Here is a 27,510-nt window from a genome sequence, read left to right on the forward strand (position 1 = left end):
TCAATGATTCTCATCATTGGTGTTTCTGTCTCCCTCACCGAAATCAATAAATATATTTTAAAATAAAATGTATATTGTACATAGTTTCTACCAAAACAAGAGCCATCTGTGAGATTAAATTACACAATAGCTATTAATATTGTATTTATTAAATGATCTACTTTTATTCTTCCTCATTTTTATTAGATATTTGAAAAATCTTTACCTTGGAAGCCTCATGATATATGGTGTAGTTCACATTCTTCAAATAATTTTCAAAGTACTTCCAACACTTGATGTAACACCAATTGAATTTTGCTAATGATTAGCAAAAAAGTATTTAGGATACATGAATAGGCAAGCCGTAGACTGGGAGAAAAATCAGAATACGATACATGGCAAAGGATTTGTATTCAGTATATAAAGCGCTCCTTCTGTAAGATAAATACACTTAAGATGGGCAAAATGCACTGAACTGAATATGAACTATATTGTGTAATAGTAAAATATATTTTTAATCATTTAGGTCAAGTTACTTTATAAGAAAATCTGTAATTTCAAATTTTGGGGGTGGGGTAGGGGTATCTGTAGCTGATTATTTCAGGTTGGTCATACTCCTACAGTGTACACTTTTTATTGGTTATTAATTAAATGTTCCAGGATCAACATAAGGATAAGCGAGGAATTCCCCCAGTTTGTTGCCTTCTGAGTCATAATGAAGCATTCGGAAGCAAGCATCACAAAAGAAACATGGATCATCTGGTGCAAAACTGTCATTGTTGGTCACCCATCTGTAGTTAAAAAAAAAAAAAAAAAGATCATAATCAACTTTCTCTTGTGAATTATGACTTGTAATATATGTAAATATAACATTCCCACTATTAAGTCCTCATCCTGTCTTATTCATAATTATAATACTTTATAGGATTTTCTGTACATATATACAGACATATCACTAGCAATACTCTACAAGGCAAAAGGGCAACTAACGGAGAAACACTGCAGGTTTCTCTGAAAGGACTACTTGAAGGTAAGTAGAGAAGAGTACAGATCCATAACTGAAAGCATCATACACTTAACCATGGCATACTTATCCAATAAACTGTCAACATGAACATAACCCTTTCCTTCTAATAGGCCATCTTGAAAAACAAGTTAGATGCTATAGATCTGGTAAACTTTTGCTTAATTTAACTAGTAAATTAGTACTGGTTAATTTGAAAGCTTCAGCTGTTTTAGAATTCAGGATAAAATGTTAGTGTATATAAATGAGAGATATGTGCACCTTTATTCAACTGAAAGGTCTTGACTGGAGATGTTACTAGTCACAGGAAAATGCTTTTTCAATTTATCTGAATTCTGTTCTCTCATGGAAAGTTTTAACATCCCTTGATTCCCATTTTGATCTAATAACTGATTTATGCTTTCCTATTTATCACTTGGAAAAGCATGTTGTGGTGAGGAACCCAAAACAAAGATTAAACGTTGCTCAGCAAACAATTTCCGATCGTTTACAAGCAATGGGAAAGATTCTAAAGGAAGGAAAATGGGTGCCACATCAACTGAACAAAAGACAAATGGGAAACCAAAAAGTCATCAGTAAAATGTTGCTTCAGCACGAAAGAAAGTCTTTTTTGCATCGAATTGTGACTGGTGATGAAAAGTGGATTTATTTTGAGTATCCCAAACGCACAAAATCATGGGTTGATCCAGGTCAACCATCAACATCGACTGCAAGGCCAAATTGCTTCAGAAAGAAGACAATGCTCTGCGTTTGGTGGGATCAGGAAGGTGTGTGTATTATGAGCTTCTAAAACCAGGTGAAACCAACAACACTGATTGTTACCGACAACAAATAATCTATTTGAACCATGCTTTGATCGTGAAACGACCAGAATGTGCTTGAAGACATGGCAAAGTAATTTTGCTTCATGATGACGCACCATCACACACTTCAAAACCAGTTAAAGACACGTTAAAAGATCTTGCCTGGAAAGGATTAACACACCCGCCATATTCACCAGACCTTGCTCCTTCAGATTACCACTTGTTTTGATCGATGGCACATGAACTTTCTGAGCAGCACTTCAAAACATAGGAAGAAGTGGAAAATTGGGTCTCTGAATGGTTTGCCTCAAAACAAGACAAGTTCTATTGGGACAGTATCCACAAATTACCTGAAAGATGGGGGAAATGTGTAGCTAGCGATGGACATTACTTTGAATAAAGCACTTTTGATGTTTCTCTTGAAATTATCGTGTTTTCTTTGATGACAAAATTCGCCATTATTAACCGGTACACCTAGTATATATATTTTAAATATATTTTTATTGATTTCAAAAAGGAAGGGAGAGTGGGGGAGAGAAACATCAATGATGAGAGAGAATCATTGATCGGCTACATCCTGCATGCTGGGGATTGAGCTGGCAAGCTGGGCATGTGCCCTTGACCAGAATCAAACCCAGGACCCTTTAGTCTGCAGGCTGATGCTGTAGCCACTGAGCCAAACCAGCTAGGGCTATAAAACCATATTTTGACCTCATTATATGTGAGATGCTGTGTTATGGTTTCTTAAAAAAAAAAAATGTTTTTTTTTTTTTTTCTTTTATAGAGAGGAAGGGAGAGGGGGAAACATCAATTGGCTACTTCCTGCATGCCCCCTACTGGGGATAGAGCCCACAACCCGGGCATGTGCCATGACCAGGAATCAAACCAGTGACCTCTTAGTACATGGGTCGATGCTCAACCACTGAGCCATACCTGCTGGGCTGTGCTTTTCATTGAGGAGAAACGACAGATGAGTCTGATTTTGTAAACTGCAGAGGAGACGGAACATAGTTCCCTGATGACACTGAGCATTGCCAACTAAACTTTTGACCTATCCCTGGACTTCTGCTATAGATGTTTAAAAATGCAGTTGTAATCTAATCTGTTTTGCAGCACTTCCCTACTAAATGGGAAAACCCTTTATATTATTTACACTCCAAAGTATAAGCCCTTAGATTCAACTCAGAAAAAAAATTGAAATACCAAAGTAAAAAATACTCAAATACTGAAAATCAATACTGCTGAAAAAGAAAAAAAGATAACCACTTACCTGGCTGTGTACATTTTACAAACAAAACATTTTCTGGTCCATAGCCAATGCTTCTTGATAAGAAGGGGATAAAGTGTTCTATCCAAGCAGTCATCTCGATGCACAAGCCTTTTGTACATGAGAAAAATAAATGAAGCTATTAAATTATACAAATTTCTGTGATTTGTAAAGAATCAAACATACAACATAGTAGGTATATTTTTCAAATTTTTGCTCATAAAAGTTTTTAATATACGTTGACTTGCACACCAGGTTTGACCAAATTGTGTTCCACGAAACACTTTCTCCCAAAGAGCATTTTGGATCAAACAATGCTTTCTATGGAACTTCCCAAATCCCTTCATGGTAACATGCATGGTGACTTTCTGAGATGCAATATGCAGCATTTCTTGAATGTATTCCATCACAGAATCCTTGCTTTACTTAGAACTTAGTACCTGAAATTTGTGCATGGGTAGGGTCCCTAGGGCTGGCCGGCGATCAGGGCCAATCTGTGGGGCAATTGGGGGGTCCCTGCTGGCACCCGCCTTGGCCAGCCTAGCGCCGCCAGTCGCCTCCCTCTGGGGGCAGCTCCTGTGTTGAGCATCTGCCCCCTGCTGGTCAGTGCACATCACAGTGACCGGTAGTTCCACTGTTCGGTTGATTTGCATATTTGGCTTTTATTATATAGGATAGTTTGGGCAACTAATTTATCTTATTTAAGTATTTTATCTAGCTATTTACCTAGATTAACTGGTTATGCGTCACAACAGGGCTCTTGATTACTAGACCCTCTATTAAAATCTAAATCTGATTCCTGGTATAATATCAACTGGTAGGACTTTAAGATATTGTGAGTAAAAATTAATCTCTATGCTACTCATCAGCTGAGTGGGTTTGGGTAAATCCCTTAACCATGCTGGACCTGATTCTTCATCTGAAAAATGAAGGGGCTGCTCAAGAAGTATTCTAATGGTTCCTAGTCTCTGACATTCTGAAATTTTGTTATTACTATTATTCTTATTTTATTTTATTGATTTTTTACAGAGAGGAAGGGAGAGTGATAGAGAGTTAGAAACATCAATGAGAGAGAAACATCGATCAGCTGCCTCCTGCACACCTCCTACTGGGGATGTGCCTGCAACCAAGGTACATGCCCTTGACTGGAATCGAGCCTGGGACCCTTCAGTCCGCAGGCCGATGCTCCATCCACTGAGCCAAACCTGTTAGGGCTATTTTTTAAGGAAGAAAGTAGCAATATATCAACTTCACCATCAGAAGTTGACTAATAAACTTTTTTGAAACAGTTTACTAATTAATTAACTATGGATGGCATATGATTAAATCCACCTGCAAGATGAAAATGACAGTCTGAATCACTCTCCAAATTGCCCTCAATTTAAGGAATAACACTGTGTGCAGCAATATGCCTACACTGTAAGAAATGTAAGGAAAGTAAGAGCAGCCAGAACAAAATTTAAAGAACACATTATTCAAGAAATAAGTGTATATAATCTTGAAATTCATACAAATCTATGGTTTATGCGCTCTCCTGGCTCTTCAAAAGTTCTACCCAAGGGACAATTGTTTCTCTTTAATTTAGCCCCTTAACATGTCCCTACAGGACTACTCTAATTTGGGTTAAATAAATGCTTAATGTTTAAATTATGATGCATTAATACTACCATCTAAGCTACATAACAGACTATAGGTTCCTTTTACTGTATGACACTTTGTTTTGTAGGTACTAATTCTCTCATGTTTGCATGTGCTGAGCTTTCCCTGTTCTGTCACTAATCCAGTTCCCTACTTTCTGACAGAGCAGTAAACATATTCTCCATATGGCATACACAACAGGAGGTCTAGCAGCTCTGGACACACTTTCCAAGCCCTCCATCCTGCTCCAGTCTCTGAAGGGAGCTGTTCTCCTGCTCTGCCAGCCAGCCATCATTCTGGGGTTCCCTTTCCCATCATTCCGAGAGTTCCTTTTATGTCTTATCTATTCTGTTTTGCATTCCATGCTTTTCTTTTCCAAGTCTGAAGTCTTTGTGTGAAGAACTTCCTCAGGTAGCTTCCTGAGAATCAGTGAATGGGAGGCTGAGGTTTGGAGCCTGTTAACGGAGATCCCAAAGAAAAGGAAGCTGGGACTTTCTGATGCATCAGTTCCTATTACTGGTATAATAGATACATGGATATATCATTGCTCCTCAAGAAAACTTAAAATGGTCTCGCAGAGGGAATCACACTGGGGATAGAGCAGGGCTTTTTCCTATATACTGTTCTCATAAATTGAGATGTCCTAAATAAGGAAAAGAAAAGCCACCAGCAATATAAAATTTATAACTAATCTTAAAACTATTTTAGTCCTTCCCACTTAAAATCTTTATGAAAGCACTGAGACTTCATATTGGTCAAATATTAGAATTATTCTTCCCTTTCTCCAGTTCCCCTTTAACTCCTACAAATTTTGGCAAAAAGACAAGAAACCGAGAAATATGGCTGCAAATTTGCAAAGGGCCTGTATGCTATGCAATTTGGATAATTACTACCTGAGTAACAGCTGTCTAGTACACAAATGGAGACACTTTAAAAAGTACTTACAAAACTTTAACCCTCTAATAAACAGTAAAGCATTTCTCATATATATTTCCCCAAAAAATGAACAATAGAGGATGCAAAGTTGGTCACTGAATGGAAAGCACCTATTTTTGCTGTTGCCAAGCCAAGCTGCACCGATAATTACTTTTATTCCTCTTATTAAAAATACAACTGTGCTTTTACACTGCAAAACACAGAAAAGGAAAACAAACGAATGTTCTGAGTAATGCCACTTACCTTATGTCAGTAATGACAACAACATGTTCACAGTCTCCCTGGTGACAGTATAAATAGGGAAAACCCATTTTAATATTTAAGTCATTGAAGGTGAAATCTTCCATTTTAGCAGTCTGAAACTTTCCATAGCCTCTGTCATGGGACTCTGACCACTCAATGATAGTTCTGAGGTGGGGGGAAAAGGCAAGATACGTATCATTGCTCCACAAAAAAACTAGAAATGACTGACAACAGTTTGTGACTGCAGTACTTCACAAAACCTGGCTCACCCATTAACTGGACAGTTACCATCTTGAAATGAAAATCATAGTGTTGGTGTATGTTGGAATTAGGAATTCTGAATTTTTCTTCATCTGTTAGAGCAGCAGTTCTCAAAGTGTGGTTCCTGAGACCCCACAGGGGTTCATGAGGTCAAAATTATCTTTACAATAACCCTAAAATGTTATTTGCTGCCCTTTCAACTCTTATTCTCTCATAAATAACCATTTTTCTGGAGGCTACATGACATGGTTTAGCACTTCAGACTTAATGAAAAATGTGTAACAATGTCACTCTTCTCACTATTTTATTTTGTTCTGAAAAAGTTATTTTTCACAAAAATGTAAATGTTTAGTCAATATTTCTTAGTTTGAATTGCTAATATGGTACATGTTGATAACTTTAACCCACATAAATAAAAGGCTCTTGGGAGTCCGCAATTATTTACAGTATAAAGAAGTGCTAAGCCCTAACCAGTTTGGCTCAGTGGATAGAGCGTTGGCCTGTGGACTGAAGGGTCCCAGGTTCGATTCCAGTCAAGGGCATGTACCTTGGTTGCGGGCACATACCCAGTAGGGAGTGTGCAGGAGGCAGCTGATTGATGTTTCTCTCTCATTGATGTTTCTAACTCTCTGTCCCTCTCCCTTCTTCTCTGTGGAAAGTCAGTAAATACATTAAAAAAAAAATTAAAAAAAAAAAAGAAGTGCTAAGGCCAACGAGATTGAGAACTGCTACATTAGAATATAAATACAAATGGCTATAATAAAGGAGAATTTATGAGCCTAACCAATGATCACGGACAACAGGGGGGCGGGGGGGCTTGCGTGTGGGGGGGATTGGGAAGGGAACGGGGGGAGGGGGTTGATGACAAATATGTGATACCTTAATCAATAAAGTAATTAAAAAAAAAAATCTCTAGTAGGAAAAAAAATCTTTATTTTCATTAAAAGCAAGTTTCTAGCTTTAAAAAAATAAATAAATAAATAAATAAATAAATATAATAAAGGAGAATTTATATAAACATTCAGAAAAGTATATGTATATACTCTATTTCCCAGGACACTGATGATAAAACTGTAGTCTGCCCAGCCAGTGTGGCTCAGTGGTTGAGTGTTGACCTATGAATCAGGAGGTCATAGTTCAATTCCCGGTCAGGGCACATGTCCAAGTTGCAGGCTCGATTCCAGTGTGAGCCATGCAGGAGGCAGCTGATAAATGATTCTCTCTTATCGTTGATGTTTTTCTCTCTCTCTCTTTTCCTCTCCCTTCCACTCTGAAATCAATAGAAATATATTTTTAAAAAGTGTGATCTAATTCACATGATCATTAGATGCAAAATTTTTCATGTTTTGTATTTAAGCAACCATATATATCACGTAGATCCAACAACTGTGCACACTAAACAAGCAGAAAAATAGTGAGAGATTCACTGCTATCATCTAATATGAAGAACAGACAATAAATTGTTTAAGGGAATTTAGTTTCTTTTTTAAAAAAATGTATTTTATTGATTTTGTACAGAGGAAGGGAGAGGGATAGAGAGTTAGAAACATTGATGAGAGAGAAACATCGATCAGCTGCCTCCTGCACACTCCCTACTGGGGATGTGCCTGCAACCAAGGTACATGCCCTTGACCGGATCGAACCTGGGACCCTTCAGTCCGCAGACCAACACTCTATCCACTGAGCCAAACCGGTTAGGGCGGAATTTAGTTTCTTTTTTTAGATGTATCTAAGGCTCAAATGAGTTAGTGTAATTTCTAAAATAGCAGATAATACTTTTAAAAAATAATTCTGGAGAGCCAGCAAGATCTTGAAATGGCTGATGTGTGCTTTTGATAGGAAAATGTTCTTCCTGGAATAAAAATGTTGATTAATTAGTACCTAAACCAACCTTTTTCACATATTTTAAAAATGGAAAGAGAATTTCTTACCCCAAATCAACAAAAACTAATAAAATAATTCCTTGGCAAATATCCTTAACAGACCAGTTAAAGGATTTGTGAAGACAATACCATTTTGAGAACTAGAACCTGGAAAGACTTTGCGAAGAATTTTGGAAATTGTACCTGCTCAGATCTCTGCATTCAGGGTATCTTCTATCATTATAAAACGTTCCTTCAAAATAAAAGAAGGCTGATTTGTATAGGTCCTATAAGAAAACACATGGTATTGAGAAAAAGGAATTAGAAAATTGCTCTAAGTATTAAATAAAAATTTGTATGACATAAAATTATACTAATATGTTTAACAATAACTATGCAACTTCAGAGAATAGGCTCAGCTCATTAATTAATTTGTTTAATATTTAATGGAAACCTCCTATGTTACCTCCTATGTAAATATTATATTAGTTACCAGGCATAAAGGTATAAAATTTTATCCTATTGCTATTTTATTACTAGGTTTGATTTAAATTTGTATATTCTGAGATTCATGAAAGAAATCCAAATAGAAATTAAATAAACTTCAATATTATTTTATTATATGCATACAGCAATGACAGTTATTTTTTTTATTTAATTAGAAAAATTATTTATTTATGCTCCTTTCATACACCTTATTGTTCAGGAAACAGTCTTACATACACATCTGAAATAATGTGCTGCTATCACACACTCTGTTTAAAGGCAAAGCACCACAGGTAAAACTGGTCAGCTGTCCAGAGTTCCCAGCTTATGGGATCTCGCTTCCTGAATATACATTCATTTCTGAAAGTCAGAAATGTCATCTCCAAAATAATGTTAAGATGGTTGTAAAAAATAATTATTCAATATTATAGGTGTAGAAATGAAGTATATTTTCTTTAAATTAAAAACCGAGAAAAAATGCCACTTAACATTGGTATGTCACTGTACTAGTAGGTCAGCAGGAAAAAACACTGTATAAGCTTGTCTCTTTGATACCAAGAAGATATACTAGTCCGAGCTTTAATATGTTTCCATGTTTCCTACTAGATGCTTCTTTTCTGCTACTTTTTATTCTTTTCCATATTTCATAGCAGAGTTTTGGTACCACCTTTAAAACTTCAGTATCAGGAACAAATCCAGTATCCACAGATTTCTTCTCAAAAGGCACACTAACCCATCAGATAGCCCGGCAGTTTCATTCTCATGAATACTCTAGCCATGAAAAAACTCAATAGGACACAGACGAACCCAATGAATAGGAGAAGAAATCTATTGAGTTTTGGAATGTTGGGAGCATTGGATCGGTCTAGGATTATGAAACCTAAACCTCCCATTGTGGACAGGAAGCTGGATGCGAGTCCTTCCATAATATATTGTCCCTTTACTCTGTATGCCAAGAAAGCTACTGGTCTTTGATGCCCATGCTCATCAGTCATAGAGCCAACACTTGGAGGTTCAACAATAACATCATAAATTCCTCCTCCGGTGATGAGGAAGACACCACCACCAGAGCGTACACCGTCATGGCCGAGGGCATGTGCACCCAGGGCGGCTTCTTCAGCTTCAGGTTGGGGCATTCCAGCACTAAGAATGGGACTCGGTACAAACTCTCCATGTGGGTGGTGGCGAGAGCAGCTCTCATCTCAAGCCAATGACAGTTATTTTAGATATTAGAACTAATGACTAAACAGCCATGTATTTGGTGTTTCCCAGTGACAATAACCATAGTTGTGTTTATCTGCCATTTAAAAATTTTTCAATGTGCTTTTATAAGAATTCCCTCTTTATATGTTCAAGAACTCTTAGGCAGGCAGAATGTGAATTTCTATTCTTACTCAAGCAATCTTGCCCGAAGTACTATAGTAGTTGCACAACTGGTCTGAACCTTTACGTTTCTTTTCTCTTTTTAAATATATTTTTATTGGCTGGCTGACGCTACCGGGCTTGAGAGGTTGTTTGCACAGTGAGCTGAAGATGAATATCAGAGGACTTGGATCTCAGCTACAGGACAATATTCTAGTTACTGGGCGATCAGCAAGTGGACCTTTTGAAAGTCATGATCTTCTTCGAAAAGATTTTTCTTGTGTGAAAAATGAACTTTTGCCCAGTCATCCTCTGGATTAGAAAAAAACTTTCCAACTCAACCAAAATAAAATGAATTTTCCACACTGAGAAACATTCAGGGTCTGTTTGCTCCACTAACATTGCAAATGGAATTCAAGGCAGTACAACAGGTTCAGCGTCTTCCATTTCTTCTCATCTTAAGCCTTTCACTGGGTAGTTTGAGGAGTAATGATGAGACTATTGGATTTGAAGATATTCTTAATGACCCATCACAAGGTGAACTAATGGGAGAACCACACTTGATGGTGGAATATAAACTTGGTTTACTGTAATGTAGTGAGCTGACCATGGAAATGGAGGGGCTACATCTTGTTTATAGTCAGCTTTTTACTATAATTTTATGTACACATTAAAAGTACTGACACATGTAAAAAAATGTTTTATTGATTTGAGAGGGGAATGGGGAGAGAGAGAGAGACATGGAACACCTGCCTCCTGCATGCACCCTTCTGGGGATTGAAACTGCAACCCAGGCATGCACCCTATCCTGGAACTGAACCGGCAACCTCTTGGTGCACGAGACGACATTCAACCAACTGAGCCACACCGACAAGGGCTGAACTCTTAGGTTTCTTAACTTTCAGTCTATCAGACTTTCTATCACAGGGGTGTCTCTTAATCCCGACTACATAACAAAATCACAAAACCATCAAAGACTAAGTCTCATCTCAGATCCGTTAAATGAGACGCCCTGAGGATGCATCTCAAACACCAGTGTTGTCCCAAGCTCCCCCAGTGATTAAATGTGCAACCTGTGCTGAGAACCACTAGTTAGACTTGTCTTTCGCCATATGCTTGGAATTAGACCCCTGGGAGAGGGTAAAAAGACCTATGTTCTCTTCTTTAACCTACACTTCCCCGTCGGACCTGTAAAATCAAAATACCTGGCATGCTATTTTACAGGATTGTGATGAGAATCGAAAGCAGTGTATGAACTACAAAAGACATATAAGCTTCAGGTATTAAAATAATTTTACCTAATTACTTAATTAGGTAACCTAACTTCTTGCTTTAAAGTTTTTATTTTTCTTCACTGTCCCATTTACCGGCCTGGCATTGGTTACAAGACTGGCTTTGCTGTGTCCCCTTGACAGCTCACTAAATCTCTCTGACCCTCTTTTTCTCCGTGAAAATATGAGTAAAACCATTACCTTCCTCCCAGGTGGTTGCAGAGATAAAAGGATATGATATACTATACTGCCATGTCCGGCTGCTGTTAACACAAAATCTGCCACTTAATATACTTCTATACTCTCAAAGAGGTCAGCCAGGGTCCAAAATAAAGGTTCTGAAAGAATAAATACTGCCTTACTTAGGAGACAAAAAGAAAGTTTAGTGTATATAAAATTTTGTTCATTACAAAATGTTTCTACAGAACTTCATTTTAAGTGACTTAGTTCTTTGGCATTATTATTAACTAGAGGCTCGGTGCACGGATTCATGCACTGGTGGGGTCCCTCAGCGTAGCCTGCAGGGATCGGGCCAAAACCAGTAGTCTAACGCCACCTACTGCTCCTGCCTGCTGCTCCTGCTCATCCCGGCCCTGCTGCGCCTGCTGCCACTGCCACTCAGTAGGCTCACTGACACACTGCTGAGCTCTCCGGGCTGCTGCCGTCTCCCGGCTGTGGCGGCCAGCCGTAAGCCCTGCGTCTGGCACCCGTTGGTCAGCTGAGCGGTGCTCCTGCTGTGGGAGCGCACTGACCACTAGGGGGCAGCTCCTGTGTTGAGTGTCTTCCCCCTGGTGGTCAGTGCACATCATAGTGACCGGTCGTCCAGTTGTCCAGTCACTTAGGCTTCTATATATATAGATAAATTAGAAGGGAACTCTAAAAGAACAAAAAATGTTTTCCATCTAAATCCTAATTCAATCCACGCCCTGGCCAGGTAGGTCAGTTGATCAGTGTCATCCCAACCCACCAGGGTTGTGGATTCAATCCCTGGTCAGGGCGCACACAGCAATCAACCAGTGAATTCATAAGTAAATGGAAAAACAAATGATGTTTCTCTTCCTCTCTTTTCAAATCAATCAATCAATCAATCAATCAATCAAATTAAAAAACAATACAAAACAAAAAATAAATTGTAAGTCATCCATTAAACATCGAGCTTGAGCCCTAGCCAGTTTGGCTCGGTGGATAGAGCATCAGCCTGCGGACTGAAGGGTCCCAGGTTGGATTCCGGTAGAGGGCATGTACCTTGGTTGCAGGCATATCCCCAGTGGGGGGTATGCAGGAAGCAGCTGATCGATGTTTCTAACTATCTCTCTCCCTTCCTCTCTGTAAAAAATCAATAAAATATATTTTTTTAAAAATTGAGCTTGAGCCAGGACCGGTTTGGCTCAGTGGATAGAGCGTCGGCCTTCGGACTGAAAGGTCCCAGGTTCGATTCCGGTCAAGGGCATGTACCTTGGTTGCGGGTGCGTCCCCAGTGGGGGGTGTGCAAGAGGCAGCTCGTCGATGTTTCTCTCTCATCGATGTTTCTAACTCTCTATCCCTCTCTTTTCCTCATTGTAATAAATCAATAAAATATATTTTTAAAAAAAATTGAGCTTGAGGTTTCTGTGGTTTATTCATTTCTTCAACAACTATTTGGGCACTTCCTCTGTGCCTTACACCATCAAAAGAATAAAGACATAAACATCATTGAACAAAACAAAATGTCCAGTAGGCACTAAAAATTAATGGTTTGGAAATCAGGAGACAATGTGGCTATAGGGAGAGAGATTAACCAAGATTAGAGTACACCTAAAACCATGAAAACGGGGGCGGGGGAAGGTCAGGAGAAGAATTAGAATAAGAACAAGTAAGACAAAACCTAAGTTATAACATTTATGTGGCTGGTGGCACAGGAACAAATGAAAATGGAGATTGTGATGGCTCTTGTCCACACTCTGTCTCCATTCTAGCTGATCCAAACCTCTTTTCACTCTTCTACAGGAGGCACTGCCCCTCCTAAGTGGGCCAGTAACTCTGAGGCCCTCTGCTGGTTGTACCAGGTAAAAGAGTTAGTTCAAGCTTGCACATCGTGAAATTCAGAGGATCAAGGCCCTACTACTTTACTGGGCAAGGAATCCCTTCTGAAAACGTCCTGGATAGCAGTCTACCAGTCTTCTCCTTTGCATAATTACCCAGTGAGTGTGTCAGTTTCTCTGTCCTCCTGAGAGCATCACCCAGAGAACCACCAGCAATGACAAACATCAGATGCTACGTCCCTGTTTGGTATTGGTCGTCAAACAGACAGGTCCTTCGATGGGCAATGAGATTCTCACCTAGACTCCAACCCTTTGCTGGAGTCTCTGTTTACAACAAACTCACATAGAGTTTGAAAGAGGAGAGCTTGAACAGCAAATTCAAGTGCTACAGTGAGATCTAGTTGTATCAACATGGAAGAGAGATCAACTGGTTAAACAATTAGGTGGTTACTATGACCTTTGAAGGAAGAGTGTACAAAGAATGACTGAAAAGGAATAGGACATGAGGAAATCAAAACTGATTATAGCCTGAGCTTTGAAAAAGTCTTGATGATAAAGAACAGAGAAGAGACAGGCTTTGAGGGAATGGACAGAAGAAGAAAGCATTGACTGGAATACTGATGATCCTGCTAGAGTGACCATTACATCCTTAGCTTAGTACTATTATTTCCTCTTGCTTTATGGGGATAATAAAAAAGAAAAAGCACCTTACTTTGCTGATGTGCTCAGGGGCCTGGTCAGGAGTGTTGCTGAATTCCCCACCAATCTGGAGGTCACTGACACAGCAAATTGAATCCCTTAGTTCCGTGAGCTTCTGGCTGCCCAGTACCAGCATCGTCTGGTATGGTTTGTGTTCTTTGTGCTAAAAGTCAAACAGTAAATAAATAAGTGTCCGCTTAGAGATAAGAAATTTAACTATAAATCCTGTCAGGATCAGATCTGAATTAAGTTACTGGTTTTCTTGATTTAAGTGATCCTCATAACTTGGTGCTGTGTGTTTTCTTAAATTCCGTATTTGTCTATTTGGCATTCATTAGGAACAGATCCAAACTAATGGCCAAAGCTGTTTACATCTCCTCTGTGATACAGAGCCTATACCCTGAGCCCACCTCCTTTATCTAACTCCCACACACCAAGCCAACCTTCACTTATCCTAAATCAAGGCACAGACAACGCAAGCCCCAGAGCCCACCCCTAACTGTTCACTCTCCTGCCTCGCCTTTCTCACGGAAACCCTCATAAAGGCTGTGGCCTCTGCCTTTCCCTCCCTCCTTTCCGCCCCGACTGACACCGGTGCTTCCCCTGTGGCCCTACATAGCATGGCACACCCCCTCCTCTCAGAAAGTGTAAGGAATAAAAATCTTCTTTCCGTGGCATTAGCCTCTCCTGTTGTCACTCAGTCACCTCCATAAATGAAAATCCTTGGGTATAACTGAGACACGTGGTGCGATGGTCTGAAAGTTTGTGTCCGCCCAAAACGTGCCTGTAGGAATTCTGACACCCAAAGCGACGGTGTGCGGAGGTGGGGCCTTTGCGGGTAACTGGCTCATGAGGGTGTGCTCACGAATGGCATTAGTGCTCTTATCCCAGGCTCCAGGAGCATGCCGCGCCTTTCCCTTCCCCCGTCATCCCCCCAGGCGTGTTACCTCCTCCTTTCTCCTAAGCTCCAAGGGCCCTTCTACTATCTCTGTACTTTCTAAATGAACTTCTCTTATTTAAAAAAAGCAAGCAAGCCCTGGCCAAGTGTGGCTTAGTTGGTTGGGCGTCATATCGTGCACCAAAAGGATGCTGGTTCTATTCCCAGTCAGGGCACATGCCTGGGTTTTGGATTCAATCCCTGGGGGTGGGGTTGGGGGTATGCAGGAGGCAGGCGGCCAATGTTCTGCTCTCACATACTGATGTTTCTGTCTTTCCCTCTCCCTTTCTCTCTCTCTAAAATTAATGAAATTCTTTTTGTTTGTTAATCCTCACCTGAGGATGATTTTTCCATTGATTTTCTAGAGAATGGAAGAGAGAGGGAGAGACAGAGAGAATCATCAATGTGAGAGAGACACATCTGGTTGTCTCCCGCATGTGCCTCCGCGCCGGGGATCGAGCCTGCAACTGAAATACTTGCCCTTGACCGTAATCGAACCTGGGACCCTTCAGTTCACAGGCTAACGCTCTAAACACTGAGCAAACCAGCTAGGGCTCCATAAAATTCTTTTAATGAATAAATAAATAAAAGAGATCCCACAGAGCTCCCTAGCCCCTTCTGCCATGTGAGAGAGAAGTCTTCAGCCTAGAAGAGGGCCCACCTGACCATGCTGGAGCCTGATGTTGGACTTGCAGGCTTCACAACGGTCAGAAATAAATTCCTGTTGTTTGTAAGCCACCCAGTCAGTGATACTTGTTACAGAAGCCTGAATGGACCAAGACAGTTGGTAACAGAACTTTATTTTAGTTTACGCTAAAGTTTATAATCAAGATGCTACTAAATGACATCAGCATGAAAAGCCTGCGGACTCTTAACTTCACTTAGCAGCACTCTCTTTTAAAATTTCCTGGAAGTTACCACACTGAAGTCAAGTAACCTAGTCACTATCATAATGTTATAAACCCAGAGGTTCCACTGTACTGGTTTGGTTTTGATTGGCAATTTAAGATCTTCATCAAACAAGATAATTACTACTAACTACTAGTATATTCCAGATGCTTCAGAAAAGCCTATTTATTCACAAGTGCAGTGTATGTACAGTAACATTGCATTTAACCTTATCGAAGTTTATAACATCTATTTGAGGAATCAAGAATACATATACCCGCCCAGCTGGCGTGGCTCAGTGGTTGAACGTCAACCTATGAACCAGGAGATCACGGTTCGATTCCCAATCAGGGCACATGCCTGGGTTTCGGGCTCAGTCCCCAGTGTGGGGTGTGCAGGAGGCAGCCAATTGGTGATTCTCTCTCATCATTGATGTTTCTATCTCTCTCTCCCTCTCCTTCTCCCTTCTTCTATAAAATCAACAAAAATATATTTAAAATAATAATAATACATACACCCTGGTACGGGATAGTTCTTTTTATCAGAGACTCCTAAGGAATTCCTAGACACCCCTGACCTGTTAACTTTGTGCATTTCCATCAAAGAGGAGCTGTCTTTAGTTATATAACTTCCCAACTATTCTAAACTGGTGAACAAAAGTCACTCCACTCCTGGGGGGGAAAACAACCCTCACAACAACATATAATTAGGATCATGTGGATTTCTATCTACTTGCAGTTGCTTCCAGTGCAGAAACCAGGGTATGTATTCCAACACTAAAATTGCAATCATATTAATCAAGAGATGATTTGCAACTTGATCTTATTTACAATATTTCTTACTAAAATAAAGAACCCAAGAGCATAAGCACAATGCCAGATAAAATAGTACTTGCTATTTTATCTAAGATATATGACTCTTCAAATAATTAAACCATTTGACAAAAGTCACTCCCTATTATCTGTGGAATCCAAAAGGTTTTACTACTGACCTTATGAAATATAACAGGGTAGAAGACATTCACAGAGAGGATAAGTTCCCCCTCTTCTATCATGTCTGCTGGATTTTCAGGCTTTTTTCCTATGGCATGTGACTCCTGAAGGAGGAAAACAAATTAATAAGAGACATTAAAATCACTATGACTCAGAGAAGAGGCAGTGTGGGACAATGGCTATGAGCAATAACCGAGTCAAACAGCCCTGATTTTGACTCCTAATTCTACTTCAAGAAAATTAATAAAAACCCCTCTAAGCTTTAGTTTCATCTCCTGTAAGACAGAGGAAATACTTATTTTATAGACCTGTTGCTGGGAATGTGTACCTAAAGCAGTGATGGGCAACCTTTTGAGGTTGGTGTGTCAAACTTCGCCAAAAAACTGAGCATGACTCGGGTAGTGTGTCACTTTGAGGAAAAAACATTATTTCGCAAATGTTTCATCCTCAGGAGCAGCAAATGTTTCATCCTCAGGAGCAGCAAATGTTTTATCCTCGGCATGCGGCCGCCTTAGTGGCCGTGTGTCATCAGAAATGGCTACACGTGTCAGTGCTGACACGCGTGTCATAGGTTCGCCATCACTGACATAAAGCATCTCGTAAGATGTCTGGCACTAAGTGCTTACCAACTGATAATAAAACAGGAATAATAGGAATATCAATTACAGTAATATTGGTATAACATGGGCATTTACAACTACAAATCTTTTCATACCTCCTCTCATACTTTTATGAGAGCCATTTGATAGATGAAGCCAAAGATTCAGATTTACTTTAGGTAAACCAGCAAGATAGGATGCAAATACAGATCTGTCTGGCTTTAAAACTCTTGCTCTTTACAAGACTGTCACATCTTAGACCAAACCACACTTTCTTTTATATCTGCTAAATAACTATAAAAAGGGGGCCGCCAGAGTACAAAATACATTTTAAAAGTAAGTGGGAGTGATGTCACACGAAATGGTGAAGGAGGATCAGTCCCTCCACCAAAGCAACCAGTGAGATGGGAAGAGAGAGAGGAATGCACTATTTAGAACTGTGGAACCTGATCAGATGCGCGTATCAGCCAGGGGAGTGCTTAATGAAGGAACAAGCTGCTGATTTCTCATAAATGAGGAGGGGGTACAAACCAACTACCACTCATTCCCCCATTCTTCAGCCCTGCTGCAGATGTGGAAATAGCAGCCCCTGGGCCTAGAAACGGTGGCTGATGCCAGGACAGGTAGTGGGGACCCTGTTCTCCAAATATTAGGGCTTATGTGTTTGGGTTGGTCTAGTGATGCCCTGAAGTACTGGGGCAGAAGCTTGCCTTGGTTTTGGCTTCCCCCAACAGCAGTTATTGGAAACTTAAAGGGACAGGACCTGTTCTCATTTGTAGAGGCAGACATTTAAGAAAATCTTAGGTCACTGGCTGACCACAGAGATAATGAAACAGGAACATCAGTGATAATACACAACACATAATACTCAGATTGGAAAAATAGTTTGGAAAAGTCCCAAATAGCTCCAGCCCTCAACATGTAATAAACATACTCACAGAATGTCCAGTTCTCATTAAAAAACTTATAAAACACACAAAGAAACAGGAAAATATGGGCCACTTGCAAGAAAAAAAGAATTTGACAGAAACCACCCTTGAGGGAGCCCAGATGTTGAAATTACTAGTCAGTGATGTTAAATCAACTGCCTTAAATGTACTCAATGAACTAAAGAAAACTATATACAGAGAGCTAAAGAAAATGAGGTTCTTTAATAAGATTAACAACCAATTTCTCACCAGAAACTATGTAGACAAGAAGGCAGTGGGACTACACAATAAAAGCCATGGGGGGATGCCCTGGCCAGTTTGGCTCAGTGGATAGAGCGTCAGCCTGCGGACTGAAGAGTCCCGGGTTCGATTCCGGTCGAGGGCATGTACCCTGGTTGCGGGCACATCCCCAGTAGGGAGTGTGCAGGAGGCAGCTGGTCTATGTTTCTCTCTCATCGATGTTTCTGGCTCTCTATCCCTCTCCCTTCTTCTCTGTAAAAAATCATTAAAATATATATATTTTTAAAAAGCCATGGGGGGAGAGAGGGTAGAGAAAACCCCGTCAGCCAAGAATTCTATACCTAGAAAAACTATCCTTCAAGGTGAGGGAGAAATTAGGACATTTTTTCAGATACACTATGTAAGTAAATATGAAAACCAGGTACTACTGTACTTTTGGTTTATAACTTCTTTTATTCAAACACACAGAACAATATTTATACATTTATGTTAATAGACACAGATAATATATGAAGATGTAACTTGTGACAATAACAATCTAAATGGGGAGGGATGGAGATGTATAGGAGCAGTGTATTGATTCTTCTGGATATTACTAAAACAAAGTTGGTATTATCAACACTAGGTTGTTATAATTTAAGATGTTAATTGTAATCCTCAAGGTAACCAGTAAGAAAATAAGAACATATATAAAAGGAAAAGAAGGGAAGCAAAATGATACACCACAAAAAAGTCAACTAAATACCAAAAAACGCTGGAATAGAAGAATTGAGCAACAAAAATATATATGCATACAAATAGATAAACAGAAGTAAGTCTTTATCAGTAATTACTATAAATATAAATGGACTAAACTCTCACATTAAAAAAGCAAAAAGACTGGCAGATTGGATAAAAAACCACACACACACACACACACACACACACACACACACACACACACACAGAGTCTCTCTCTTTATCTCTCTCTCTCTCTCTCTCTCTCTCTCTCTCTCTCTCTCTCTCTCTCTCCTCTCTCGGAGAGACTCTAGATATGAAGACACAAAGAAGGTGAAAATAAAAGAACAGAAAATGATATTCTATGCAAATAGTAACCAAAAAAAGGCTGGAGCTGGGTGGCTGTATTGTTATCAGACAAAATAGACTTTAAGTTAAAAGAGGTTACAAAAGACAAAGAAGGGCTTTTGATAGGGTGTTCCCCAAAAAATGTATACACCCTTTAACAGCTGATAGCTCATTTTTAAAAAATGAAATGTATTTTAATAAACACTGCCTTTACAGTTATTCAAAGTGTGTATACATTTTTAGGACACCTTATATATTGATAAAAGGTGCAATCCAGCAAGAAGAAACAGTAAATATAAACATACATGCAGTTAAAAATAGAACCCCAAAATACATAAATTGACAGAACTGAAGCAAGAAATAGATGGTTTTACAATAGTTGGAAACTTCAATACCAGAATTTCAATGAGTAGAAAAACCAGACAGAAAATTAATAAGGAAATAGAAGACATGAACAACACGATAAACCAACAAGACCTAACGGATATACAAACACTCTATCCAGCAACAGCAGAATACATACTGTTCTCAAGTGCACAAAGACCATTCTCCAGATAGACCACCAAGTCTTCATCAATTTAAAAATAATAAAATCATAAAAAGTATCTTTTCGCATCACAACTGATGAAACTAGAAATCAATAACAGGAAGAAAACTGAAAAATTCAGATATGTGGAAATTAAGCAACACACTCACAAATAACCAATGGGTCAAAAGGAAATCAGAAAATACCTTGAGACAAATGAAAATAAAAACACAAGACAAGAAATGTATGAAATGCAGCAAAAACAGTACAAACACGAAAACCTTAGAACTATAAACACATACCTTAAAAAGAACAATCTGAAATCAATAACTAACTGTATACAATTAGGAACTAGAAAAGAGCAAGCTAAACCTGAAGCTAGCAGAAGGAAGAAAACAATCAAAACTGACTCAAGAAGAAATAGAGAATCAAAGTAGATCTATATACGGAGACTGACTTAGCAATTAAAATCCTCCTAACAAAGAAAAGCCAAGGAGTAGATTACTTCACTGGTGAATTCTCCCAAATAGCAAAGGAAGTTAATAACACTAACCCTTCTCCAAGTCCTCAAAAAAATCTTCAAAAATCCCTAAATCATTCTGGGGTCAGTAGACTCTGAAACCAAAGTAAAACAAAGACACTACAAAAAAACTAAAGGCCAATATCCTTTATGAATATAAATGCCAAACTCCTCAATGAAATACTAGCAACCTGAATTCAACAGTGTATTAAAAAGATTATGTGCCACAAGCAAGTGGGACTTATACTCAGGATACAAGGGTAAGTTCAACACATACAAAATCAATGTAATATACCACACTAATAGAATGATGGCAGGAAAACTCACATCATCATCTCAACTGATGAAGAAAATGCATTTGACAAATCCAATTCTTTTTCATGATAAAACACTAAATAAACTAGGAATAGAAGGGAATTTACTCAACACGATAAAGGCTGCATGTGAAAAATTCACAGCGAAGATCACACTCAACAGTGACGACTGATAAGGATGTGCACTTTTGTCACTTCTTTCAACACAGTACTAGATATTCTAGCCAGAGCAATTAGGCAAGGGGCGAAAAGGGAAGAAGGAAGAAAGACAGAGTGAGTGAACCAAACTGGAAAGAGATAAAGTTATCTGTTAACAGAGAAATTACCTTTCTTTTAATTAAAAAATTTTTTTTATTGATTGATTTAGAGTGAGTTCTTAGTTTAAGAACTCATGCAATATCTGCACCATCACCACATAAAGTCCCTGGGAGAAAGACACTGGTTTGCTGTCCCACTTATCTACACATTCATTGGTTGCTTCGTGTATGTGCCCTGACAGGAGATCGATCCTACACCCTTGGCACACTGGGAGGACACTCTAGCAAACTGAACTACCAGCCAGGGCCCATGCATTATCTTCAGTGTACAAAAGTGTAAAGGATTCACACAAAAACACCCTGTTACAGCTAATAAAAAAAAATGAAGCAAAATTGCAGGATATAAAACCTATTAAAAAAACAATTTTATTTAAAATAGCATCAAAAAGAATAAAATATGTAGTAATAGATTTAACAAAGGAGATGAAAGACTACTTCCCAGTCCCAATAAAGTTTCTCTAGTTTGCTTTCAACTAAGCATACCGAATATAAAGCCACCACACAGTCATCATTAGCCCTCATCCAATGTCGAAGTTCATGGTTTCATGGGAAAAGGTGAACAAGATGAGACTCTTACCATCTCATAAGCAAGTACTTCTTGTCTGCAGGCTCGATCTATCGTTAATGTTTCTTCCCGACGTTCCAAAATCTTCTTTCTAACTCTATTACAGATACAAGAACAATCAAACGTCAACATTCTCTACTGGGCTTCAAACACATCTTCAATACTCATTTATTTTGAACTAATTTTAGACCAAAGGAAAGCTGTAAAAATAGTACAAAGAGTTCCCTTATATCTCTCACCTGGCTTCCTCTATGTTAACATCTTACATGATCAGAGTATAATGATCAAGACTAGGAAATTAACCTTAATAGAGTATTATTAACTATTGACCTTTTTGGAAGTTCACAAATATTTAAATTTAATGCTTAAAAATTTTTTTAATGCCTCTTTTCTGTCCCGGCATTCTGAGCAGGACACCACATTGCATTTCTCCTTTTTCCTCCAGTCTTCTACAGTTCTGCAGTCTCTCCTTGTCTTTCATGATCTTGACACTTCTGAGGTGCTCTGATCAGTTATTTTGTGGTGTTCTTCAATTTGGGTTTGAGTGCTGCTCGCTCATGACTGGAGTTAGCCTATACATTTTTGGTAAGAATACCACAAGAATAATGATGTCCTTCACTGTATCATCAAGAGGTTAATGATGTTAATACAGGGTGGGCAAAAGTAGGTTTACAGCTCTTCATATGGAAATACAACAATACATAATAATACAAGAATATACTACTCTGTTTTACATACTCACAACTGTAAACCTACTTTTGCCCACCCTGTATGTCTTATCACAGGTGATGCTTACCTTGTCTCCCAAGTTCCTACACTTGAGAGATACTTTTCCTTTGTACTTGACAAGTATTTGGGGGAGATATTTTAAAACTATGCATCTCATTTCTCCTTAAACTTTCACCCAGAAATTTGAGCATTCACAGATTTCGCCTGCAATATTTATTACTATAGTTAATGCCTAATGGTGATTCTCTATTTCCCTCATTCTACATTTATTCATTGATATTATGAGGAAGACCTGTCTCTTTCCTCCCATTTATTTATTTGGTGATTTATATTAGCATAAACCCATATTTATTTATCTTATTCTATAGGTTAAAATCTAATACTATCATTATTTTGTTGCTCAAATTGTTCTAGCTGTGTCCTTTAGGAGCTTCTTCAAGTTGGCTCCTGTTCTTTCAATAAGCCATCATTTCTTTTTCTTGGTGTAGCATGTCCTTACTTTCTGGTACCCTAAGAGGCTCAAGGCTCATCCTCTATTTCCATGTCTCAGCCCTGGAATCAACCACTTCTCCTAGGAGTCCTAATACCTTTATTGGAGAGAGGCGTTTAGAAACCAGTATCTGGGTGCTAGGCATCCTCATTGTTACTGCAGTCACTGCTTCTAGGCTTGGCAGCAGAGAGAAGTGGGAAACACATATGTATACTAACCCACACATGTAGATACCTGCATTTTTCTGTTACATATTTAAAACCATGCGTTAATGATGATACTTTCAATCCCAAACTAAAATCACAGGATTCATTTTAGCCTTCAACCTTCCCTTGTTTATAACTTCTTTCTCCACAAGTGAGAAACCCAACTCCTATCATTTATAATCCAGTAACTTAATTCTAGAAAATACACACTCTCTACATTCAATTCCCAATCCCTTTGGAAATTATTCTTATGTAGTATCATACCAAATTTCCATACCTATTAAATATAAATGAACTTTTCCTTCTATTCCACTGGTCTTTTTGGCAATTCCTGAGCTAGTACCCACTGTTTTAATTATGAGAACTTTGTAGTATATTTTAATATCTGGCAAAATTACTATGCCCTCAGAATTTTCCCCCCAGAATTTTTTCTAGTTATTATTGCATATATTCCATATGAATTTTATTATCAGTTTGTCTAACTCCATAAAATAATCAATACTTCTGATATTTTTATTGGGATTGCACTTCATTTATAAATTAACTTAGAAATAACTGACATCATTACAATGTTTATTATTCCTCAAGAACAAAGGATATCTTTCAATTTTTTCAAGTCTTTTTTTTTTTTTAGTCTTTCAGGAGTGTTTTGAAATTTTCCTTATTTGTGTTTCCTAAATTTTACACATTTCTTATTAAATTTATTCCTAAATATTTAACCTTTTTGACTACTGTAAATGGGATTTTTCTCTACCATTATGTCCTCTAATTGTTGTTTGTGTACATGAAGGGTATTGTTTTTCATGTATCAATTTTGTATCCTGCTATTACAATAAATTCTTTGTAAAATTTAATTTAAAATTTTTTATTTACTGATTTTTGGAGAGGGGGAGAAGGGGGGAAAGTAGGAGTACAGAGGTATATATATATATAGAGAGAGAGAGAGAGAAAAAAAAAACCATCAATTGGTTGTTTCAATTATTTTTGCATTCATTGGTTGATTTATATGTGCCCTAACTGGGGACTGACCCCACAACCTTGGCACATCAAAGAACACTAAGTGTTGTAGGCAAAGGCCAGCAGTGAGAGCACACTGCAGGAACTGAAAGAGAGCTGTAGTGTGGCTGGAGCACTGCAGAGACCATTCTACAGAGGCCCTTGTGAGCCACTTAAGAACCCAGGACCTGTGCCTAAGAGCCACTGAAAGGCTTGCAGGGAAAGTGACACACCAGATGTGCAGTTTAGGAAAAATCTAACTAATCAATCAACAATAGTTAAAGAGCACCAATGGGAGCAAAGCAGCATAATATGCTTAAGGGCAATACACAGATGAAAGAGTCTGGATTCTCAAATGTGTCTTCAAAGACTTTAGAAATGTTAGAAGTGTTTCTAGACATTCCAGAAGGGACAGAGATGGGTTTTAGTAATGTGGAAAGTAATCTTAGGGCCTCAAAGATGGGGTAGTTTCAGATGGGAGAGGGGCCATGTGCATCCTGACATCTGAAAGAAAAAGTGATTGAAAATGAATCTAGAAGGCAAATTTGAGCTATATATGTGGAAGGTTTCAAAGGTCTAAGGAAGGAGTCTGAAATGTGTCCATAAAAGAGGGTAGAGCCATTGACAATTTCTTAGTAAATGAGCTTGTTCAGATGACAGCACAACCCATAAATCAGACAGGAGCCTTCCTTAGCACTCCAAAGGTTGCTAATGTAAATATTAGCAGTAGGGAAGGGAAACTGATTTGTTTCTGTTTCAAAAAAAACCAAAACAGCCCTGGCCGGTTTGGCTCAGTGGATAGAGCGTTGGCCTATGGACTGAAGGGTCCCAGGTTCGATTCCAGTCAAGGCCATATACCTTGGTTGCAGGCCCATCCCAGTAGGGAGTGTGCAGGAGGCAACAGATTGATGTTTCTCTCTCATTGATGTTTCTGACTCTCTGTCCCTCTCCCTCTCCTTCTCCCTTCCTCTCTGTAAAAAAATCAATAAATTATATTTTTAAAAAACACACACACCAAAAACCCAAAAACAAAACACACACAACAAAAAACAAGGCAGAGTTACAATGCCTGCCTGAACTTTTGGACTTTTACTGCATTTATCTTTTAATACCATTTTTCTAACAATTCATTTTTTATCCTATTTTACAAAAGTATGGATGTCAAAAATTTAAAAAAAAAACAAAAAACTGGTCCTTTATCATATAGTTTGAGAGGCACTACCAAAATATTTAGCTTGCATCTGATATCTAAGTAGATTATTATACCTTTAAAAATAAACATAAAGCCGAAACCTGTTTGGCTCAGTGGATAGAGCGTCGGCCTGTGGACTCAAGGGTCCCAGGTTCGATTCTGGTCAGGGGCTTGTACCTTGGTTGCGGGCACATCTCCAGTAGGGGGTGTGCAAGAGGCAGCTGATCGATGTTTCTCTCTCATCAATGTTTCTAACTCTCTATCCCTCTCTCTTCCTCTCTGTAAAAAATCAATAAAATATATTTATAAAAAAATAAAATAAAATAAAAATAAACACAAAATTGGATATGGACTAGATATTATAAGTTATATATTTACTGTTAATTTTCTCAGTTGCTATAATCCCACTCTAAGTAGGAGAATGATACTTTTCGGAGCTATAGGGCCTAGTGGTCGGCAAACTCATTAGTCAACAGAGCCAAATATCAACAATACAACAATTGAGATTTCTTTTGAGTCAAATTTTTTAAACTTAAACTTCTTTCAACGCCAATTCCTCAAAACAGACTCGCCCAGGCCGTGGTATTTTGTGGAAGAGCCACACTCAAGGGGCCAAAGAGCCGCATGTGGCTCGCGAGCCGCAGTTTGCCGACCACTGCTATAGGCTCTCTGCAACTTCATGGGTTCAGCAATAGATAAGGACACAATGTGAATGATGGTTGAATTGAGGGGGTGGGATGACAACAATCAACCTTTGAATAATATTTAAATAAGTAGCACATAATAAAAGCAAGGTCCTCCATACCCCAAAGTCACTAGGTCAGTATCCTCGGGGATGACTTCTGGGTCCTCGTCCTCCTCACGGCACCGCAGTTTATCGAGGCTAAAATAAACACACAAAAAAGGCAAAGCCATCATGCACCTTGTTCCTAGGGAGTCAGGGTGGTGCCCCAAATACATCACCAGCTAACTAAGGGAGATAAAAACCCAGCAGGCGGCTCAGAGGAGGCCAGAATCCAAGGCAACATCGGTGCGGATCTTCTATAAATACAGGCATACACGGCCAATTAAAGGAGGCCTACACTGTTAAATGGAGGAAGAACAGTATTTTTTAAAAGTCATTTTTGTATTTTCACTCCAAATAAGGCAGCTGGGGAGAAAATGTCAGTAACAGCATGCCAGGATGGTCCCCAAAGAGACCACAGTGAATCAAGGTTTTAACACTCCTCTGGTTACATCTTCCGGCCTTACCCTCACTGAGGTCCAAAGCATCTGTCAATGGTAGGCACGCGTCGCTGTTCCTCTAATTGCTTTTCTACATTAACAAGCACTTTAATAAAAAGCGAATAGAGGCCGAAACCGGTTTGGCTCAGGTGGATAGAGCGTCGGCCTGCGGACTGAAAGGTCCCGGGTTCGATTCAGGTCAAGGGCATGTACCTTGGTTGCGGGCACATCCCCAGTGGGGGGGAGGGGGTGCAGGAGGCAGCTGATCGATGTTGTTTCTAACTATCTCTCTCCCTTCCTCTCTGTAAAAAATCAATAAAACATATTTTTAAAAAATTTAAAAAGCGAATAGAAAAATGAATCTTTCAGGCAGCTCTCTCGTCCCTTCCCTCCCACGCGGAGGAGTTATGCATCCGGATCACGGGCCCCCTCCCGCCTGGGGTTCCGGGAAAGCTCCCGCAGGTTGAAAGCTTTGGAAGGGCGGTGCTCCTCCTACCCCCGGAGTCCACCCCGGGCACCCCCAAGCCAGGGTCCCAGGGAGCGCAGGGGCAAAGCAGCACCCGGCCTGGCACCAAACAACAGGAGCCCCTCAGCCCCGCACTCACCCGCAAACTGCCCTCAGCTCGGTCGCTGCCTCCAGATCGCAGCCCAGATCCCGCGCCACCGCGGCATCGTCCCAGCCGGGGTCGGCGACCCCTCCTGGCCCAGGCAGCTCGGATGCCGGCGGCTCCTTCAGCGACAAATCCCCTTGCCCGCGCAGCCGGTCACGCCACAGCTCCCCGAAGGCGCCCACGTGGAAAGCGCGTGTGTTTAGCTCCGGCATCTCGTACTCTGGAAAGTTGCTGCTGGCGACCGGGTCCTGCTCGCCGCAAGCCCCGCTGCTCGTTGGGACGCCCTGGCTGCTGTCAGCCATGTTCGCCCCGCTCCCT

At 39.5% G+C, this 27,510-nt stretch overlaps 2 protein-coding genes and 2 pseudogenes across 2 annotated transcripts in view; 2 read left to right on the forward strand and 2 right to left on the reverse strand.

Moving 5' to 3' along the window:
- PSIP1 (PC4 and SRSF1 interacting protein 1) overlaps positions 1 to 727 on the forward strand; it is a 46,798-nt gene extending 46,071 nt beyond the window's left edge. Inside the window, exon 16 of the mRNA XM_054727669.1 lies at positions 640 to 727. Coding sequence (XP_054583644.1) covers positions 640 to 688 — 49 coding nt within the window. The 3' untranslated portion in view covers positions 689 to 727. The remainder of the gene's footprint in view (positions 1 to 639) is intronic.
- SNAPC3 (small nuclear RNA activating complex polypeptide 3) lies at positions 1 to 27,510 on the reverse strand. The gene is made up of 9 exons (XM_008145024.3): positions 27,187 to 27,510; positions 26,163 to 26,240; positions 21,757 to 21,841; positions 16,669 to 16,773; positions 13,866 to 14,015; positions 8,218 to 8,300; positions 5,891 to 6,055; positions 3,077 to 3,184; positions 1 to 770 (listed from the first exon to the last, which is right to left on the reverse strand). The coding sequence occupies exons 1-9, from the start codon at positions 27,492 to 27,494 to the stop codon at positions 623 to 625; spliced, it is 1,230 nt and encodes a 409-aa protein (XP_008143246.2). The 5' UTR covers positions 27,495 to 27,510; the 3' UTR covers positions 1 to 622.
- Positions 9,037 to 9,673, reverse strand: LOC103289175 (oligosaccharyltransferase complex subunit OSTC-like; annotated as a pseudogene).
- On the forward strand, positions 10,000 to 10,454 carry LOC103289176 (proteasome maturation protein-like; annotated as a pseudogene).

The sequence above is a fragment of the Eptesicus fuscus genome, chromosome 15, assembly GCF_027574615.1.
Source record: "Eptesicus fuscus isolate TK198812 chromosome 15, DD_ASM_mEF_20220401, whole genome shotgun sequence".
Taxonomy (NCBI): domain Eukaryota; kingdom Metazoa; phylum Chordata; class Mammalia; order Chiroptera; family Vespertilionidae; genus Eptesicus; species Eptesicus fuscus.

Coding starts and splice junctions, on each gene's coding strand:
- SNAPC3 (XM_008145024.3), bottom strand. CDS start 27,494: ATGGCTGACAGCAGCCAGGGCGTCCCAACGAGCAGCGGGGCTTGCGGC. Junction 21,842..26,162: donor ACTGACCTAGTGACTTTGGG/GTATGGAGGACC, acceptor TATCTGTAATAG/AGTTAGAAAGAAGATTTTGG. Junction 8,301..13,865: donor CCCCTGAGCACATCAGCAAA/GTAAGGTGCTTT, acceptor GTTTTCTTATAG/GACCTATACAAATCAGCCTT.